Source organism: Accipiter gentilis, chromosome 23, assembly GCF_929443795.1.
Source record: "Accipiter gentilis chromosome 23, bAccGen1.1, whole genome shotgun sequence".
Classification (NCBI taxonomy): Eukaryota; Metazoa; Chordata; class Aves; order Accipitriformes; family Accipitridae; genus Astur; species Astur gentilis.
The window spans coordinates 16,999,501-17,019,151 of NC_064902.1; the positions used below are offsets into that span (position 1 = coordinate 16,999,501).

At 47.1% G+C, this 19,651-nt stretch overlaps 1 protein-coding gene across 5 annotated transcripts in view; it reads right to left on the bottom strand.

Annotated features, from left to right (window-relative positions):
• Positions 1–1,768: 1,768 nt before the first annotated feature.
• Positions 1,769–19,651, bottom strand: part of ADAMTS9 (ADAM metallopeptidase with thrombospondin type 1 motif 9) — an 86,933-nt gene continuing 69,050 nt past the window's right edge. For 3 of the 5 annotated variants that reach the window (XM_049826542.1, XM_049826541.1, XM_049826544.1), the window contains 10 exons: positions 15,471–15,641; positions 13,730–13,924; positions 11,607–11,739; positions 11,277–11,371; positions 11,025–11,119; positions 10,797–10,930; positions 9,176–9,267; positions 7,019–7,123; positions 4,965–5,059; positions 1,769–4,641 (listed from right to left, as the gene is read on the bottom strand). In XM_049826542.1, coding sequence (XP_049682499.1) covers positions 4,970–5,059; positions 7,019–7,123; positions 9,176–9,267; positions 10,797–10,930; positions 11,025–11,119; positions 11,277–11,371; positions 11,607–11,739; positions 13,730–13,924; positions 15,471–15,641 — 1,110 coding nt within the window. In that variant the 3' untranslated portion in view covers positions 1,769–4,641; positions 4,965–4,969. Of the gene's footprint in view, positions 4,642–4,964; positions 5,060–7,018; positions 7,124–9,175; positions 9,268–10,796; positions 10,931–11,024; positions 11,120–11,276; positions 11,372–11,606; positions 11,740–13,729; positions 13,925–15,470; positions 15,642–19,651 lie in introns of those variants that run through there. The other 2 variants (XR_007509293.1, XM_049826543.1) reach the window with 2 other exon arrangements.

Here is a 19,651-nt window from a genome sequence, read left to right on the forward strand (position 1 = left end):
TCGGCTCCTTCTTCCTGCACAACGCAAGCTGGAGAGCTGCCTCCAGGAATTTGTACCGCAGAGGGACTCATCCCCTCCCACTAAATGACCAACAGCTACTAAGGTTAGAGACTTCTGGATGAACTCGAATGTATTTCTTAAAAAGACTTTATTTGAGGAGTTCTTGATTTGAAGACTTCAAGCAATGGGAGAACTTACCCCACGGGCTGAGCTGCTTCAACTGTTAATGACTCCTGGGCTGGGTTGAATTTCTGTGCCCTTGTCTTGTAGATGGGAGAACTGTCTCACCTCAATGCTGTTCCCCTGGCAGAAATGCTTTCTCTAAGTCAGCCCTCAGTCGTCTGTTTGGGAAGAGGAGTTGCGTTGGAAAGACCCGCTAGATCAGGTCTGGAAGTGCCTCAGTGGAAAATTGTCTTGCAAGCCCAGACTTCCCTCCTTGGTCTTTTCTGCCTCTCCCCATTTCTCAATATGATTTTCAAAGCATGGCTATGCAGGAGAAGGTTTTCTAGCAAGTGTCCTGATTTAAGACTAGCTGCCCGAGTTGTGTGTTTCCAACAGCCTTCAACAATATGCATTTTATTTTTCTATAGAGGAAAAAATGCCCATTTCTGGGACAGAAGAGAACATTGAAGAGATGAAGCAATCTCCTCTGTCTCTGGAGCAATTAGTCCTGACAGGCTGTACAACAAGGCCGAAGAAGAGCGCTGTAATTTTTATAGAACAACTGGACCCAAGCATCAAAAGTGTTAAAATGAGCCTTTCATTATATAGGGATGGAAGGTTAAATATGCTTCAGGAGCCGTGTACAGCCCCCCTGTTGGCTTAATTCCACAGCAGTCCACATTTAAAGTCTTTGTAATCATTTATTAAGGGTAAATGATAGAAAAGAAAGACACCTTTAAGATATTGGTCATTTAAACTAAGAATCAAGCTTTTGAAATACCGCATGTTCTGTTTTCTGCATCTGACAGTGTTTTAGACAGCATGAGAAAGGTATCCTCTCTCCTTTTGGATTGAAAACATTGAAAAAAGCTGAAAAAGGCTTGACCTGCCAGCACTGAGAGATCTGCTGCATTTCTGAGACAAGGCATGAAGAACATACAAGGGAGGACAGAAAAATGCAACTTCTTCACTCTTACCTGCAGCCTCTGGGGCAGAGGCGATGTAAGATTCTGGCTGCAGTTTGTCACTTGGTTGCCCTCCTGGGAGCCGGTCCCCACATTTGCTTCCTTCGAATCCAGATTTCTTCTACCTGAATTTTCTGGTAGATTTGATACTATTTTTTCAAACTTGAAAAAGTTGATTTTTTTTTTTTTTTTTTTTTCAGATTTCTTTAAATAGCACTGCTAGCGGTGGGGACTAGGTCCAGTATCCCAGCTCACCTTTCACAAACATTTGCAAAATGAACTGTTTGGCTCCCTTATTGCCCCATGGTAAGGGATGTCCCTGGTACGTGGACGGCAGCACCAGCCGGTCAGCTGGCACGTCCGACTAGTGCACGGGGCACTTCTGAGATGTGCTCGTGTACGTTTTGTACCTTGGGGCACTCATCTCCTGGATGGAAATTGGGGACCGTCAGTCTAACTGCCCGGCAGGACACGAGTGGATGGCCGTGGCCATTCTGCAAGATGGCCCCTGGTCCACAGACTCCAACGTGGGCTTGGGGCAGGGCTCCCTGTAAACGACATTATTACCCTCCCTCATTCCTTTTGCATGGGACAGTCAAACAAGGAACCCAAAGCTTGGAAATAAACACCAACACAGAAAGGAATGTTTACCATTCAATGTATTATTCCCTTGTGTACAAAGTATTTTGCCTCTATAATAGCACACAGGTATTGAAATACGATGGCAAATGCAGAAAGACCATACAGACATGTCTTATGGGTCTTTTCATTTCCTTTTGAGTATAAGCAGAAAGAAAAGAAACACTGTACAGGAAAGTGCTTGCAAAAAAACCCCCAGTTTGTAGAAAAATAATGGCATTGATATACAAACCCCAGAGTTGTTTCCTGAACAAAAAAAGTCTAATGTCTCTGTTCCTCAAAGTCTGTTCCTATTTAATGAAGCCCATTAATGAACCACAAGATCAGTGCTCTATCATTTCTTTCCCTTGTAGTTTACTTAATTTTTTTTTTTAGGTTTCTCTTGCTCTGTTAATAGCTGCTATGAAACTATATGGTAGGAATGAACGTGTACAGGTCAAAATAATATTTCTTTTTATAAATAGCCACTCACTTCATTAGAGAAAATATAATAAGCCTGTACTTTCTAAGCACCACTGTTTCTTTCTAAAGTTCATAGTGCAATTTTCCCTTTTCCCCTACAGAAGTTATACATAAGCAATTATCATTAACAAATCACTATTCCATTGCTACTCCTTTCCCCTTTCCCTTTTTCCTCTTTCTCTTTCCCTTTTTCCCCTTCCCTTTTTCCCTTTTCTTTTCTTTCACCTTTGAAATGGTATTTTTGGCATTTTTCTCAGAAAGGTAGAATTTATTATTGTTATGCATAGACATACAACGTTGGTGAAAAATTAGTCTTTCTAAGATACGACCACATCTACTTATGCGCTATTAAGCCCAAACCCCCAATTTATGGGTAAGAATCTCATTCTTTCCTCTAAGCCTGAATATTCCTAAGAGCAGCAGAGGCACACACAGTGAGTGTAGAGCACCAGTTCTTCAGCTGCTGGACTGTCACACAGCCCCGCTCGCCTGCGAGATGTCTCCCAGCTGATGTGAACGTGTCGATCCCCGACTGCCAGGTTTCACTCTGAAGGCTGAACACAGCCCGGAGCACGCATGGGTTATGAATCCAGGGATCGGATCATTTACCGCTATTGATCTGACTATTTTGTAACAGACTAATTACACATCCTTTGGGGAGCCCTGCAAGAGACTCACACAAGATCCCGAGCTTGTGTTTGTTAACTGTTTGCATCCACAATTGCAAGACTTATCTGAAGTAGCAGAGAAGCCTCTTTAGTTTTCCAAACCGCTGGCAATTTTGTGCTGAAAAGCTTCCTTTCCGTGTACTTTGTGCTCCTGGCTGCCCCGACATATAAGGTGAAGGGGCAGCATCTTCCTATCACTAAGTAAAATTGTGGAGAAAGAGATAAGGGACATAGTCATAGACTACAAAAACAATCTGGTCACATCACCCCCGTTCAACGTGCTACGAAGCTCTGCGAAAACGTGGCGTGCCACAAGCGGCGGGCTATGTACAGGCAGGAGCCATCGCACGGCCGCGTTCGGCGCCTGTGGGAGATGTCTCCTCCATTTATATATATATATATATATAAAAAGAAAAACCCAACGCTAAAGGTCTGGTTGTACATGGGACAGCGGATAGGCAAGGAGCGCAGATGCCTTACCAGGAAGATCCGAAGCAACACAGGAGTAGGCGTAAAGCAGCTTGTTTTTGAAGGGGGGGGGGGGGGGAAGGCAGAGTTATCTGTAAGTACAGAGTGATCTTGTTGAAACGAGGCAGAGCCGGCGCCGAAGCCTCCCGTTGCAGATGGTCTGTGAGTGAGTAGGAAGCCGGAGGAACGCTGCAGGTGTCCGCAACGGAGTCCCCCGGCCAAGAAGAAGGGGCGGCTTGGCTGGATGTGCTGTCCCCCAGCCCCTTCTGCGGACCCCGCCGTCCCCGAGATAACACCGCAGGGGTGCTCTCGGCTTCACCTTCGGATTTGGCGACAACCTCCATAAGGAACTGCCTCGCTTCTCAGCGCGCAGCCCAAGGGAAACATATGGCCCGATCAGCCTGTCTGGGATGAGTTAATACCCCGCTTCCAGATGGAGCCAGGAAGCACAGTGGCACATGCAATTAGGAGACAAAGATATGGTTTTTTTTAAAAAAAAGCGAGTTCACTTCAGAGCCCTACAAAAAAGGGGCTCGAGCTGAAGGTCCATCTGCGGGAATTTTCCTGAACCTGGAGGCAGATCTTAATTTATTTGAATCGCCCGACATTTTTTCTGCTTTCTTCCCTTTTTCACTGATAAAGGCACTGGATTAACTAAACCTACAGAGCGGTAATAAATATCATGTTAGCACCAAACCAGTGCTTTTAGCACTGGCCACAGAGGTCATGTGAAATTCAAAACATACCTAAAAGATAAAGATTGCTAATGCAACTAGCACTGTATTCATTGTCATGTTTTCCTTGAGTGCTGTCGGCCTAATCCCTAAAAATAAAATTTAAGCACATCTTGTCTATTTTCCTTACATAAAGACAGATTGAAATGCCAAAAATACCCCTACGCAGATTGTGTAGCACCGTAGAGGGCCAAAGCAGCCCGTAACTGAAGGAAAATTACTGATTGAAAGTAAACAACTGAATACAGTGACAATAAAGTATCACTTGTCATAATGCTACATATAATGTAGAGTACGCAAAATGCAGTGGTTTGACTGCAGGATTTAACAATAAAAAATAAAAATAGTAAAAGCAGCCTTAATATAATGATTTTACGTACAAAAATATTAAATCAAAATAAATAATTCCAAACATAAATATTATACTGTACATTAAGAATATGCGATCTATATACACACATAAACAGATAAAAAAGTGGAAGGCAGAGGTATTGCATCGCTATCCTTCATCCGTCTCATCTCCGCTGACTGCTCTCAGAGAACCTGGAAAATACAGACAAGGTGCACATTAGAGTCAGATCATCATCTTTGCCTCCGAAACCTCTAAGTGGAGAGATCGGCACAAGTGCGGAGCTAAAGCGGGTGCCAGCGAGGTGGAAGTGCGTTTCCAGTTGACAGTGTTATACCCACAAGGGTTACTGGGAGAAGCGGGGACTGGGAGCGCGGGATCCCATTGCTCCCCAGACACTGCGTGGGGTGGGAGGCTGTCACCGATGCACGAGTGCTTTCGCAAGCGTGGCCTGCTCTCCTTCTTCAGGATGTTTTGGGGAAGATTTCCCGTCATGCAGAAGCAGCTGGGAACTCACCATCACTATAACACCTGAACATCGAGGCCTGTTCCAGATGATGGAGTACACTTCCCACAGTAACCACCACATTTTCCTACTACTTTGGTACCATCCTGCAGGCAAAATCAGAAATAACATCTCATGTAAGGGCTCACGAACTCCATGCTGTGGAAGGGCCAGATCTAGGTTATTCTAGCCAGGCTTTTTAATAGGAAACGTCTTGGAAGGAAAACAAATTATGCTTAAATCAATCTATGAAATCACCGTTGTATTTAAATACATGCAAATGTAATTCTCTTTAGTGCTACCAGGTCAGATGGTGAACACAAATAAGGAAAGGTAGTTTTGATTTATTACACTGAAAGATGCCCAAGGAGAAGGCCATTTGGAGGGATATCTCAAGGGTATATGCTTTCTCCAATTTGCCCCACAGTGAATCACTGTAATGAGTGGAAAACTCGGCTCACGCAAGAGCAAAACCACATCTAGACAACAACAGGTCGTCCGCTGTGCCCGAGCACGCGAAGGGCACAGGAAGGATATTTGCAGGCAATACCAAGAAACATCCATTTGGAAGGGAAAGGCCTGGAGTGACTCCAGAGCCAAGACGAGAGGGAGAGTGATGGGGTGAAGCTACGCCACTTGCTAAGGTGCCGTCCCTCCTCAGCTCTGCATTTCCACGGCCAGAAGAGACAAAGGAAAATGTGGAGCGGTCCTGGGGTTGGCCCCGTCTCCAGGAGAGCCCAGCACGTGTGGTACAACCCTGGTCCCGAGTCAGGAGATTAATACCTCCGCCTGGCCTTCCTTATCCCTCCTCTGCAGAGTCTTCCTCCTCTTGGTCATTACAATGGATAGACAGTCCTTGAGGGGAATTCAACCCTCAGTTACAGAAAATTGGACTTAAGTGCAGGACAAGCTTGCGCAAGGCATTTATTTTTAAATGAGCTCCATCCTGCCCTTGACACTATTGATCTGTGATTGCAGCAGGCTGCTATCATCTCTTCTCACTATGCTTTTCTTTCTTCTGCTCCTGCGGGCAATTACACCCTGAGAACAGCACTTGACAGATGCCACCGGGTGATGAAGGTAAGAGTCGTCTCTTAGACACCCTGTACCTTAAAGCTTGTTTTAATTCTGCTAGCCGTGATGGTGTCTGCTCTCCGCAACCCCAAAGTTGGCCGCCTGGGCTTCTCCTTTCTGAAGGGGAGAAGAAGAGCAAAGCACGTGCCAGAACTAACACGTGGGGTCTGTGCTGGTCCTATTCTACCTGCACTGGAGGGTGCTTTGCTGCAGCATGAGCATGGTTGGACCAGTAGCATTTAATTCTCCTTTAAGAGCACCATCACTGACGAGGCTGATGGACTCAAGGGGGTCCCCAGAGCCAGGGAGACTGAAAACAGTACAGGAGAGGATATTTTGCAAATTGCTTTTTGTCAAATGGTTATGGTGACCTCCTTTGGACAGTTTTAACAGGGGCAATCGGGATGATTCACCTGAAGTAACAGCCAAAAAAAGTAATCCTGGGTTTTTTCCAGTTTCAGAACATGATACAGAAGCAACAGTGCAAAGGCACGCAGTGACAGAGGCATTAATGGGCAGGCAAATTAAGCTGTACAAGTTCAAATTTGGCTGTGGGGTGATTTTGAAGGTCTGCTTGGCTTACCCGGAGGCCTCAGGTCAGCAGAGCCACAGGCGGCCGCAGGCGATGGTGCCCCGGGGTGCAGCCCCAGCCCACCGGAGCGCGGGTGACTCGAGTCTCACCCAAGGAGATAAACCCAGCCCAGAGGGAAGGTCCATGTCCTCCGCACTTTATTAGCAACATTTTGGGAACAATTCCTACTCGGGGCACTTGCCTGGCACCCGGACCCTCTCCGGATGCTCACTAATTAATTGCAACAAGTCAGATCAAGTTAAATCCGCTAGCCCCCCCCCAATACAATATGGGCAACACTTTAATGTCAGTTGTTAGTTTTTTTGTTAGTCTCTACTTGGATGACGTTGCCACGAAAGACAACACGGCAATGAAAAACTTCTCATGAGTGGGTATAACCATAATTAAAATTACAACTTACTGGGGATTTTTGAATTTCCGACACTGCGTAATTCCCTTGCGAGAGCCACTTTGCTGTTCCTGTTAAGGACAGGCCTGTCCCATAAAGGTCTATGCTGAAGCGACCCTAAAAAACAAGCAGATGAGCCCGATTATCCCAACACACCGTACTTTGGCCTCCCATGGCTTGGCACAGCGTCACTTTTCTAACAGGATCTTGCCAGCAGCGTTTTCAATTTTTTCCATCGCTCTGATAGTGATTAGCACATATTGTACAAATCACAGCATGCCTCGGGTTAGGAATTTCCTTCTCGTTGGTGGCTGCAGGGAAGGAGGGGCTTTATCTTTGGTTTTTCACTGCTTTTTTTTTTTCTCGGGTTTGCACTGCTTTTTCGCCGTTTGCCGGCTGAGGGCATTCTTGGCTTTTCGATGGCAAACTGCGGAGCCTGACGTGCTCCAGCAGCTGATGGCAAAGGTACCCCAGGGACTTGCTGCAGCCGCTCTCACTGCTCCCTCCTCAACTGGAGAGGGCACACTTGTCCTTATTTTCCTTATTTTCCACTGGTATGGTTTTGGGCTTGTTTGGTTTTTTGGTGGGTTTTTTTGGTGTTTTTTTTTTTTTTTTTTTTTTCCTAGACGTCAGTAAAATCAAAACTCTTTCGTTTGTTTATTTCCTAAAAACGTCCTTTACTTCATTCCACCCTGTCTCAAAATGCACAAAATGGGTGGAAAATTAAGGGCTATACCTGCACTAAAAACATACCCCCCCCCCCCCCCCCCAGCCTTCCCCTTACGCCCACGGCAGACCCCAGCCCTGCCTGTTTCTGGACCCAAGGAGGGATCCTGTGGCCACATCCCCAGGCTGACCCGCAGCCCAGCGTGGCCATGCGGTACCAGATGGCTGTTAGCTTTGCTCCTTGCCCTGGCTGCCTTAGGAATGCTGATTTTCTGCGAGGAGCAAACTGTCTGGGTCAGGTGGATGGATATTAATATTTATGAGCCTTCCCGAGGTAAGAAGTCAATCCCTAAGCCGCTGAGCTGTGCAGAAAAGTGTCAGCTCTGAAAGTAGGGAGGGAAGGAGATGGAGAGGTTTGCCCTCTGCCGTCTGTTGCTGTGACTCCCTGCTTAATGCCCTTTGCAAATATGGTCCACCCAATACCTTGGACTAGCCAAACATATCCCTTGTCATCCCCCAGCTCCACAAAAGCTAGGTGTGCTGAAGACACGGAGCAAGCCACCTGTAGCACAGTGTTAAGTAGACTCCTAACGACTTTCAGGAAAGCATGTTTTTTTCCAAGCAATGGGGCTAGATGTCCTACCATCACCTCCCAGAGCTACTCAAGAGGCAACTTAGCTTGTGCCCAGCTCCACGCTTCCATGGCCGGGCACCTCGCGGTGCTGGGACAGGCTGGATTTGCCCTGATGCGCAGGCAACACCTTCGTTTTGTCAGTGTTTTCCCAGCCCCAAAGTGGAGTGAGCGACGGTCCCACCGGGCTGCTGTGAAAATACGCAGCGGGGCGTGAGGATGGTGGGGCAGCAGCTGGCGGGTACCACCGTGGTCTCTGACGGACGGGGTCTGTCCGTCCTGCGGCAGAAACCTGACTTGTTCCTGCCCCGCAAATGCCCTCTCCTTCTCGGGCATCTCCTCCCTGAGCTGGCACGGCAGGAGTCCCACTGTCTGTCTGCTGCCTTCTCCATCTGGAGGGGTCATCTCACCCATCTTCTTGCACCCCGGCAAACAGCGGTTTCAGCAGATACGAGATTGCAGAGCACAGAAGCAGGGTCCCAGGGCAGCCCAATGGCCTGATTCATGACTGCTCTCCCTGCCCAGCATTTCCACCAAGCCCTGCTGTGGACCGATTCCCCCACCTCCAACTACGCACGCCAAGCCCAGCCCTTCTCCCACCGCTTATTTCTTCTTCCTTTTCTCCTTTACTGTTGGCTGAGGTCCTGGGGAATGTCCCTTAGCCGGTCCTGACACTGGCCTGATAAAAACCTGACATTTTCCCATATGGAAAATGGAAATTACTTTCTGCACGGACAAAGGGAAAAGTTTCCAACCACTGAGATAAGAATGTGACGCTCGCTGGTGTCGGGCTGATGCGATCAGCGGTAATTAATAGAGGGCCTGAACAAAACAAATGGCACCGATTCCTATGAAATGCTATTGTCAAATACCTGTGGGCATTTGGCTGCACTGTAGCAGTCCCCAGCAGTGGCATAAGGAACGGGTCGTCCATCATGTGTCTGTGCGAACTGTAAATCAGTCGCTGTGGAGAATAGTTGGTGAATAACATGGAAAGAGAGATGCAGGGAGAGACACAAAGTAAGTGTAAACATGCTCTTCGCTAATGTTTAAACTCATTAAAGCTGGTTTCATATATTAATCTTGAGAGTCAGGACCTCATCTGCTGGATTTTTAATATTAAATCCCCAATTCATCCCACATGTGACTTCCTGGCACGTGAGCACTGAATTTAACAGGATGCTTACATATTCAACGTTTACAGCTCGGTTTAAGTGCATTGGTGATTTAGGACCTAGGTATAAATAACAACAAAACTCGAACCCATGACTTGGGTTTTATTTCTCTATCAGAAAATTCCGCACTTTCAAGAAGGCCACGGGACCTCCTAAATCTCTCTTTTAAACAAAGGCAACCAACCATCTCGGTGCTCTCCTGGCTGCCCCAGCCCAGGGGTCGGGGTTTCAAAGGGAATTGGGGTATTTTGCTCCGGAGAGATCTGAAGTAACTGAGACTCATTTAGATGGGGATGTGAGATAGCTCCTGCCTGACAGAGGTAGGTGCCCAGCTCCTTTTGAAATTCAAAGGGAGCTGGTATCAAATTCCCCAACGATGGTTCCTTTGAGATCTTTACCTAGGAGCTTTTACAGACTATTAGTAGCTTTTTACAGATTGATAGACTGGGAGGTCTCACGGCTTGAAAATTAAGTGATAAAAAACCCCTATCAGATAAAGAGTCATTTTACAAGGAAGGATTTTGATTTGCTAAAAAATCTCTGCTATTTACTGAATGAACACCCAACAATATGTTGTATTTTTAAAACAGTTGTTGGAAACTGATAGCATCCTTGGAGTCAAGGGGACTGAAACCATAACCCTATGGGATGCTGCAGGCTCTCCGGTGGCGGGACGGCTCCCAGCTCCCACGCATGCTGCCAGGAGTGACAGGGTACCACTTCTATTGCACAGCTACAGTCCCCTCCTCTTCCCCTGCAAATCCATGGCCCCAGCTCCATCACACTCAATACAAGTTATTTCCCCATGGACTGACTCTGCTGAGAGCCTCCTCTGCCTCCCCACCCCACCGATGCCGGCACCGGCCCGGAGGGAGCAGCATCCCTACCCCAGCTGAGTTCCCTGCACTGGGATCTCCTGACACGTTTGTGCATAAAATGGGGGGCCAGCTCCTCTCTGGTTAAGCTTTCTGCCCGAGCCCAGTCTGAAAATAGGAGACCAAATGAAATAAATTCCTTCAAAACATACACTGGCCTGCCGGGATCATGCAAATATTCATTCTGTATAGCAGATGCACCAGCAACTGTCTTAATATTTTCCCATATTACAGAGAAATACTATAAGCATCTCTGATGTACTTGAGTTGCAGTCTCTAAGTGTAAAGCAGCAAGCAGGTGACCGAGTTTATAAGCAGCTTTTAACAGGAGAGCTCAGGCATATTGCTCACTAGAGTACTACTCCTTGTTTGTAGTTACAGGTATATTTGTGTAAAATAAACATTTAGGTTTTTTTTAATGGCAAGGCCCTGTTTTTACTCACTTATTATTTGCATAGTGTTCAGGTCCAGCCTTACTTTGCTGAAGGTGGAAAACCCAGCTGCTGTGTAATCTTTCCTACACTGGCAGTCTTCTCGTCTGCTCCCGTTATATGGACATTCAGTCGGGTTATGCAATCTAAATCAAAAGAAAACCCTTTCTACTCATGACTGGAAAATATTGCCACGGAAAAAAAAAATATTGTGCAGCTCAGGATTAAGGGATTTCTTACCTGTATCCATACACTTCTGAAAAATTCTCTGCATCCCCATTTACAAGGGTCACGTACTCCTTTGGGCTGTCAGTCTGCATCCCAGAGCAATACACCTGAGGGAGAAGCCAGAATTTTGTCAGGCATCACGTGCAAAGGGATCGCTGAGAAAACCGAAGGTAGAAAATCCAAGAGTGGGAGTGAAGAGCACACGCAGGGTCCTCTTGCCCCTTTGGGAAATGCATTAACTATCAATCTGTTGCTGAAATGCACCTTTAATGTCTTTCCTTTGACTTGAAGGAAATATTCGCCATCTTCAGTGACACCTTTGAGATTTTTAACGTCTTTGCAACTCCTTGGTAATTCACCTGAAACAAAACAGAAATACTGAGCAACTGTACATCAAAATTTCTTTTGTAACACCGTGAGGCATCCAAAGCATCAAAACACCTTGTTTATTTTTAAGAGGTTTCCCTGAAGTGCTTTAGTGCTTAGTTGGATGGCTCCCAATGCTTGGAAATACTGCTTATCTCTAGGAGTTTGATGGGAAAAGATGCTGAAGCCATGAGAAAGGCAAAGGAAGGTGCAAATCTGCAGACTCACAGTCATGGACGTTGTGACATGTCCTCCTCTCTTCGGGTTTCAGATCCACGTGGCACAAGCTGCTGACCTGGTCATCGTTCGTCAAACACTGCACCGACCGGTGCATGACTCCAACTCCACAGGTGACGGAGCACTGCAAGACAGGAGGCAGAGATTCCTATTTTATCTCAAGGGCTGCTGGGCTCCAGAAGAACAGAGGCAGACTGTTTCCCTTGTAGCAAGGGACAGCAGCAAAGGCCCCAATCCTACAAAGTGTTCAAACACAGGCTTGATTTTAATCAAACAAGTAATCCCTTTTTATTATTAATCCCTTCGTTGTTATTATCATCGTCACTAATTATTTCAAGAAGACTACTGAACTTCACTTAGCGGTTAAATGCTTTACAGGATGAGGCAGTATTGGTTAAGGTGAACCGTGCGCTCATGTGCAATTGTTTATTTTTCACACTTGGAAGGTCATACAAAAGAGAAATGTTCACCAGAAGGCCTGAATGGTAGAAATCCTTTCCTGGTGGCTGGAAGACATTTCTTGAGACTGACAGGGGCCTCTGAACCAACATGACATGGTTTGTTGTTTTCTACCCAAATCGCACCAAAACTCCCACAGCCTCCAAACCCCTTCTCCCCTCACCCTCTGGAAAAATGGCTAAATCTGCGCAAACACCGGGTCATCCTCAAACAGCCCAAATCAAGGGCAATCTTAAGGCTGATATTGCACAAGTTACTGGAGCTACCGAGCAGCACCTTGTCTACGCTGGCTGCCGCTGAGCACGGGCGATGGGAGGTGGGACCATTTTGCTCCTCCTCTGCAACTTGTTCCTTCAGTACTTGAGAACTGAAAATCAGCTCTTTCTACAGGTACCGGGTTAGGCTGCCAAGAAAATGATGCTGCTCATCTCTTTAGAAATTATTAGGCTAAAGGAGCACACCATGAAGGAGACGGTCTTCAACAGCTCACGGTATTCACAACTTGGCGTTTACTCTTTATCAGGTCCAAATCCATAAAGCTTAACTAAGGAGCTGAGCAGGACTCTCTTTGTCCATCAAAGGTGATGGTACTTTACATTCAATCTCTTTGAAAATCAGAGATGAGAAGGGTCATGGCACTTGGTAGTCACTAGGACGTTCAGCAGCCCAAAGCCAGGAGAAAGGTCTTGCTCTCTGAAATGGATACTCTTTGCAATGAAGTTGTATTAATGAGTTGGACATTTTGCACTGAAATTCTGGGGGAAAATGCCAATTAATTGAGGCTGAGCTCTTTGCTGTAACTCCTCTGCTCTGACTTGCAGGGAGGATCTGAAGCTTCCTATGAGGCAGGAGGAACTTAGGTTTCAAATAGCTCTGCCATTTACTGTGACAACTTCCACTACATTTTGTTTGACTTGACCCTCGTTGCCTTCTAAAGGTTTGACAAATTCCCACAAATGCCTGAGCTGGGTTAATAAATCAAATTTATGGGAGAAACACCACATTTCAAAGAATGTCGGAAGCCTGAAGAAGTGAAATGTTATCACCTTAACTAAAATTTGATCTTGTAGTTCAGGCCCCAGAAGAGGCTCAACACAAATAACGTTAGCAGAAAGGCTAAGTTCTTTCCCCTGCCCTGTCCCAGAATTTGTAAGAAGGAGGGGGCAAAAAAAAAAAAAAAGAAAAAAAGAAAGAAAGAAAAATCCTTTTAAGGCTCAAATTACCATTTTTTGGGGGCTTATTGGTAGGTTCCAAGTCTTGGCCATACACATGGCCAAGTGGGATCAACCCCAGTTGCCAGCTATCCATTGATCCTTCTAGCACAAGGCTTTCAAACCCCTGTTTTCTGGCAATGACCCCACTTTCTGACTAAGCATTCAGCATGACCATCAACACTACCACAAATTTTGGCTACACCTGAATCTTCATAGAGAATGTGACTCTACTTGTAGCTGCCGGGACTCCCCCGTACGATGGGATTCAGTCTGGAGCACGGAGCCCTACACACACCAGGACTGCCGCTGTACGAGAGTTTTCACTGCACTAATTTACGCAGCTCTTAAACATTCCCCCTCCAAACCTTCAGACTGTGTCCTCAGTGTAAAGAAAAATAAGTTTGCTCCAATTTTTTCAGTTAAGAAGTTTGCCAAACTTACGCTTCCCCAGTTGCCAACGCGCCAGGATGCCGAGACGGGGCACTCCCCGAGGTAGCAGGGCTGGATGTTGGGCGGCTGTGTGCCAGGACAGTTGACTGTGTTCTGGTACCCATACTCGTAGTGGTCCTTCCCGGTGTAAATCTCGCTGCAGGACACCAGGCGCTGCCTGTATCCCTTCCCGCACGTGACGGAGCACTGAGGGCAGAGGAAGCGCCTGTTAGCACCGCGCGCTCCGGGAAGGCTGCCCAACACGGGAAGGAAAAGCAGGCTTGTCAGCTTTTAACTCAGCAAACTGCTCCGAGGGATCACTAGTAACTATTTAAGCCAGCCGTGAGTACTGTGAGTGGCTACAAGTGGGCTGGTGCCCGACACTGTCTTTGAACACCCAGTTCCTCCTTGTGCTGCCCCTACAGCTCCAGGATTCCCTACTCCAGGCTGGCTCCTGGGCACAATGTTATCTCTCTCCAAGGGCAAAGAAAGGAGCAGAAGATCCTTTGGAACTATGAAGTGCCTCTATTTTGGGGGTTTTCTTTTTTTCCCCTTTTTCTTTTTTTCCCCTTTTTCTTTTTTCCCCTTTTTCTTTTTTTCCCCTTTTTCTTTTCTTTTTTTTTTTTTTTTTCTTTTCCCATGGGATGCACAGGGAAATAAAACGGTCAAGATTGATCCTGAATGGCAGGTACTTGGCAGCAACTGGAAAAAAGGGAAGGTTTTCCTTGTAGTTAGAGGACAAACAGCGCTTCTGCCCTCCTCGCCAAAAGGCAGAGCGGGAGCTGGAGCGAGCTGAGCTCCGGCTCTGCGAGCCCTCGCCCACCTCTTTGTCTTCATGGGCCCCAGTGCTCCTGGGGGGGTCACAGGTGGTGGGAGCGGGTAGAGGGTGTCTGGGCAAGGGGCAGCCGGGGCTCCAGCCTTACACGCACCCTAATATTTCCCTTAGGAAACCACCCAGGAGACCAGACTGCTCTGAGAAATTCTCATCTCTCCGTGTTTCTCCCTCCTGCGCTATCTCAGGTGGCTTGTCTCTCCTCCCCCTCAGTCCCGGCATGTTTTCTTTTTTCCTTTTTCTTGTTCTTTCTTTTTAATCAGTGCTGTGTCAGCAGCTGCCTTGTCATTTCCCTCTGCTGTTCCTCCAAGTGGAAAGTAATCCTTCACTCACTGCAGAAGGAAACAGGCTGAGATTAGCCCGGGTCCTCCCGCATGCAGTGCCTGCTGCAAAGAAAACTCATCTATTTTCCTTGCTAAGCCCTCTCCCAGCCGCGTGGGTGAACCTGCTGCCTTCGCTCACACCAGGTCCTCGCTCCTGCCAAAGACGGCATCGAGGAAGGACATGTCCCCACGGTCACATCCAAGCTCGCCTTTCCCCCAGGATGCTCACCCGGAGCTCCCCAGGATGGGAATAAAACCAAAGAAATAAATAAATGAAATAAACCGGCACAAAACCAAATAGGGTGCCTGCTGAACGCGATGTGCTTCGGAAGAAAATTGCCTCTAGATATTAGCTAGAACTCTGAGCATGCTGGCATTTAGTCTTTAATATCCTGGTCTTCTCCCACAACCCTGCTCCTTTCTCTCCAGGAGGGAAATTGCATACAGAAACAAACCAAAAAATAATAATTAAACCACGCAGCATTTCCCTGCCACTGTTGATTTGGGTTGTAATATCTCAGCGAGGCCGGCGGCGAGAGGAGGAGAGCGTGGCCCGGTGCTGAGCGGTCCCTGTGCGGGGATGGGGATGGGGACTCACCTCCGACCACTCTCCGGTGATCCAGACGTACTCGCAGGGCGGCAGCCCGCAGCTCTCGATTTCGGGGGGACGTTTGCTGGCGTCGCAGTAGCCGCTGTTCTGCAGCTGCTTGTTCTCATCCACGCAGACCACCTTGCGGTACCGAGATGCCTCCCCGCACGTCTTCATGCACTGTTTGCAAGAAACAACGGCTCATGCAACCCACGAGGGACTTCAGCAAATAAATCTGCATCTGCCGAGCGAGCGAGCCCTCCTCCCAGCAGTCCGAGTGAGCGGATGGCTCTGTGCCCCATGCTGGCATCTCTTGTTGGTATCACTTTGGGGGGCAAATTCGAGACCAGAGCCCTGCTGTGGCAGGCACTGCGGGAGCATCCACTGACAAATTGCTCCCATCCTCTGGAGGTACCAAGCCAAACGGCAGATGTAGGGAGAGAGGAGAAACCAAAGCAGCAGGTATTGGGATGGGGCAGATGTGGGATCCAGCCGCGATGGGACCGAGAGATGCAGGGGTGGGCATACCGGGTCAGGGGATGGGGCAAGGGGGCAAGAAAGGGGCCAACCCCTTTCATTTCAGCCCCTAGTAAATACAGCTGCTTGGATAACGACAACCCAGCCATCCTCCTTCCAAAATACACACCGTCGCACCCTTGGCTGGTGCGGGGAGAGCCCCTTGCCCGGTCCCTGCTAGCGGGCGAGCAGCAGCGCTCTGCCCCGGCACATCTCTGCAACCGCGGAGCCTGAGCGGGCCCTTACGGGTTTATTCTCTTTTAAACACTGCCCTGCCCAGTATTAAGAGCAACCCATGCTAGCTGAGCACAGCTGCTCCCCGGGGGCTTCTGGAGACTTTAAGGACTCGGTTCTTTCTCTGCTCCTCTTGGAAAAACCAGCCTGGCTGTGAGGCTCTGCTCCTGGGAGTGGGCTCTGTGCTCAGAGCGTGTCTTACGAAACACACACATAAAACAAAATAAATCAGCATGAGAGCAGCTGTCTGGATAAAACCCTATTTTCTTAAAGTTATCGCCTGTAATGGACTTCTAACACTTTCAACTAACTGGATTAACGAGGAGAAAAATGCATGAAAATAATCATTTTATATAACATACAGGAAATGTCTTCCCCTAAGGAAAAGGATAAAACATTCAATCAGACCATCCCTATCTGTACAGAAACACCGTTTGAAGTCACCTAGGCTCGGAGGACCGTGCCAGTTTAATCTACTTAAAGTCTCACCCTCCGAACATCATTTCCAGCCTCCCCGAAGCAGCTCCTGCTCTCCTGGCTGGCCCACCATTAGCAAGATCTTGGTGGGTTCACTTAATTGCAAAACGCAGGCACAGTCAGGCCCCCCCTTTCTGTAATTAGCTGTCAGAACCAAGACTGCAAATTATGTGAGAACGTCAAAAAATCAGATCAATCCGGGGCAGGAGCAGCAAACCAGGAGAGCCATGAGCGCAATGTCACGTTGGTCGTAAATGTTTAGTAACTGAGTGAAGTGGAGGGGGACAGGGAAGGAGAGGCAGCCCCACAAAGCAGCATTTATTCTGAAGGAATAACTTAGGAGCTCTTAGGCAACAGTCAACATTGCAAAATCCACAGTCTGCCAAGAGACCTCAAGGGCTTCGTGTGCTTTCAACCTTATTTACTCTCTTGCTTTAAGCCCTTGGAGTGGAAGCTCCTTCTAGGTCTGTGCTGAAACACAGCGATCCTATGGGGGCTGGAGGAATTTGCTGGAGTATGATTTCCTCAGAGAGCAAGCACACTGTGCTATATTTGCCCTTCTCTGCTATCTGCCTGTTATGTAAGTAAAATCTGAAAGGGAGTTATTGCGTGTGAATAAGGCATCGCTAGCGCTCCATCATCACGTAGCTCCCCTGAGCGGCGCCTTTCAGAGGCAGCGCGAACCCCGAACTTCCCGCTCCCTCCTAACGAGGGATTCTCCAGCGCGGTGGGAACGGGGCTACGGGATGCTCCAAGCTCCCCTTGTCTGTGGATTGGCGCACGCCAGCCCAGGACGTGGTCACCAGTGTGGGGTGAATCGTTCCAGCCCCCCGCCGCCCACAGCCGAAGGAGGCATCTTGCAAGAAGTGGGGAGCTCAAGGCTAATTTCGTCTCCTCCCCTTAACGTATATTTAAGCCTCAATTTAAGTACATTGGCTCATGCTTCATTTTAGGAGGGTGAACAATCTCTGTGCCATCAACGCACCTTCTGACATTGGCCGTGAAAAGCTATCATATCAAAAGCCCATCCTCATTTAAAATCATTAGTTGCTGATTGACACTCTTGAGCGCACGCCAGCCTGCTTTGGGTTTCTCTGCAAATAACGGCCAAATAAACCTAAGCCAGTTCTGCACGTTTTGTCATCATCAATAAATGAAAGTTTGATTATTTGTATTTTTAGGGATAACTGGCAATTAAAGTAATCCCACTGCAATATTAAATACGGCTCAAAGACAGTGAGACCATCGTAAAATAAATCAAAGAGAAACGCCGCAGAGGTTCCAATCAGCCACCCCAAGGTTATAAAACATTACTCATGTAGAAAGTGGACAGTTCAGCTAGCATGAAAAGGCTATTTTTCCTTTTAATACGGTGATAGATTTTGTATGAAATCTCATGTTCGTGACTGATCTAAATCTCACATAAAACAGCGGGGCCAGGGTATAACAGCTATTGATAGCAAGAGCTGAAAAACAGGTCAGGCATTTGACAATATTTGTCTCTTTTGCTTCATTTCCCAAATTCTAAACTATTTTCCTGGCAGTTCAAATTAAGGACCATTTCAAGCACTTCTGCAACTGTTTTAGAAGAGTAATAATATTAATTAAAAAAGCCCAAAGGCATTGCTTTGCGAAAGTATTCATTGTTTTCCTTTTTTTAAAAATCAAAATCTGACGCAGAGATGAAACAAACTGCCACACCACAAACACTTCAAACATGCCTTGGGTAACTCTGCAATCCAAATCAGGCAAGGATGGCACGATTTTCCCCCAAACAGCAAATGTCAAAGATTCAAGAATTGTATTGCAGCTTCCAGAGCCGTGCATTGTCCTTCCACAGAGGTTCATATTAAAAAAACAAAAATCCCTTCTCTCTCCCAATTTTCCCTTTTTCTTTGTGACCCTGGTCTGAGTTTTACTTTGACATTAGCAAGGCCCTTTCTATTGACTTTCTCCTCCCTGGTGTGGTCACTGAGAACAGCTAATTAATGGTGATACACCAACAGAGCAATAAACGGTTTCCAATAAGTTCCCTATTCCTTTTCATTGGCAAGACCAACTTTTTCTCTAAAAAAACAACAACAAAAAGGAACAATAAAAAAACCCCTCTTGACAGATTCCCTTTAAAGATAAGAAATCATGAACAAGACAGCACTGGGATGTTATTTTACATCCCGCCTTTCATGTCAATTAGGGTTCATTGCTGTTCCCTGCCCAGAGAATACTAATGCAATCTCTGCCTCCTCGCTATAAATAACATGTGGCCAGTATTAATGGCTGGGGAGAAGGTGCTACTACTTTTTTTCACCAGGTACATCAGAACAAAATAAGAAGTGCTCAGAAGAAGAATGAAGCCATGGGGCGAGCTCACACTGGACATCTCCTACATGTTTCTGTTAATGGTTATTTATGGGGGATGAAACTTCCAGCCCACTCCCCTAGCAAAGCTCCCCTGGGGGAAAAAAAAAAAAAAAAATCTCCATTAACAAATTAAAAATTTCCCCAGTGCAATGGGAAGCCCTGGAAAACTTAGGAAAACATCAGCATCCACCTCCCACCAAGGGCTTGGCAGGGTCGGGGCAGGCAGGGGCCTCTCGCCACTGGTTTGAAAAGTTGCAAAAATAAGGGAAAGAGGGCAAAAGGACGGGGTAGGAGCCGTGGCTTTTCAGGGCTAATTACACTGTTGGGTAAGAACTGCAACTGCATGCTGTTTGGTGACCTACTTTGCCGCCTGTAAATTTATTAGCTGAAGAAATTTAACAGGCTCTGTAAAAGCAAAAAGTTCATTGCAAGGAATTTGCTGAAGCCCCCTTGGCTGTTCCTGTGTTTCTTTTCCAGGCTGGCGTGGTTCCGTTGGGTACCACTGCGTGGTCAGCTCGGCTTTGCCTCCTGCCGCTTCCCATCGCCCCTCGGCTCCCGGGCAGGTGGGAATAGGGGCACTCTTGTACTCATGGCCATGTTAC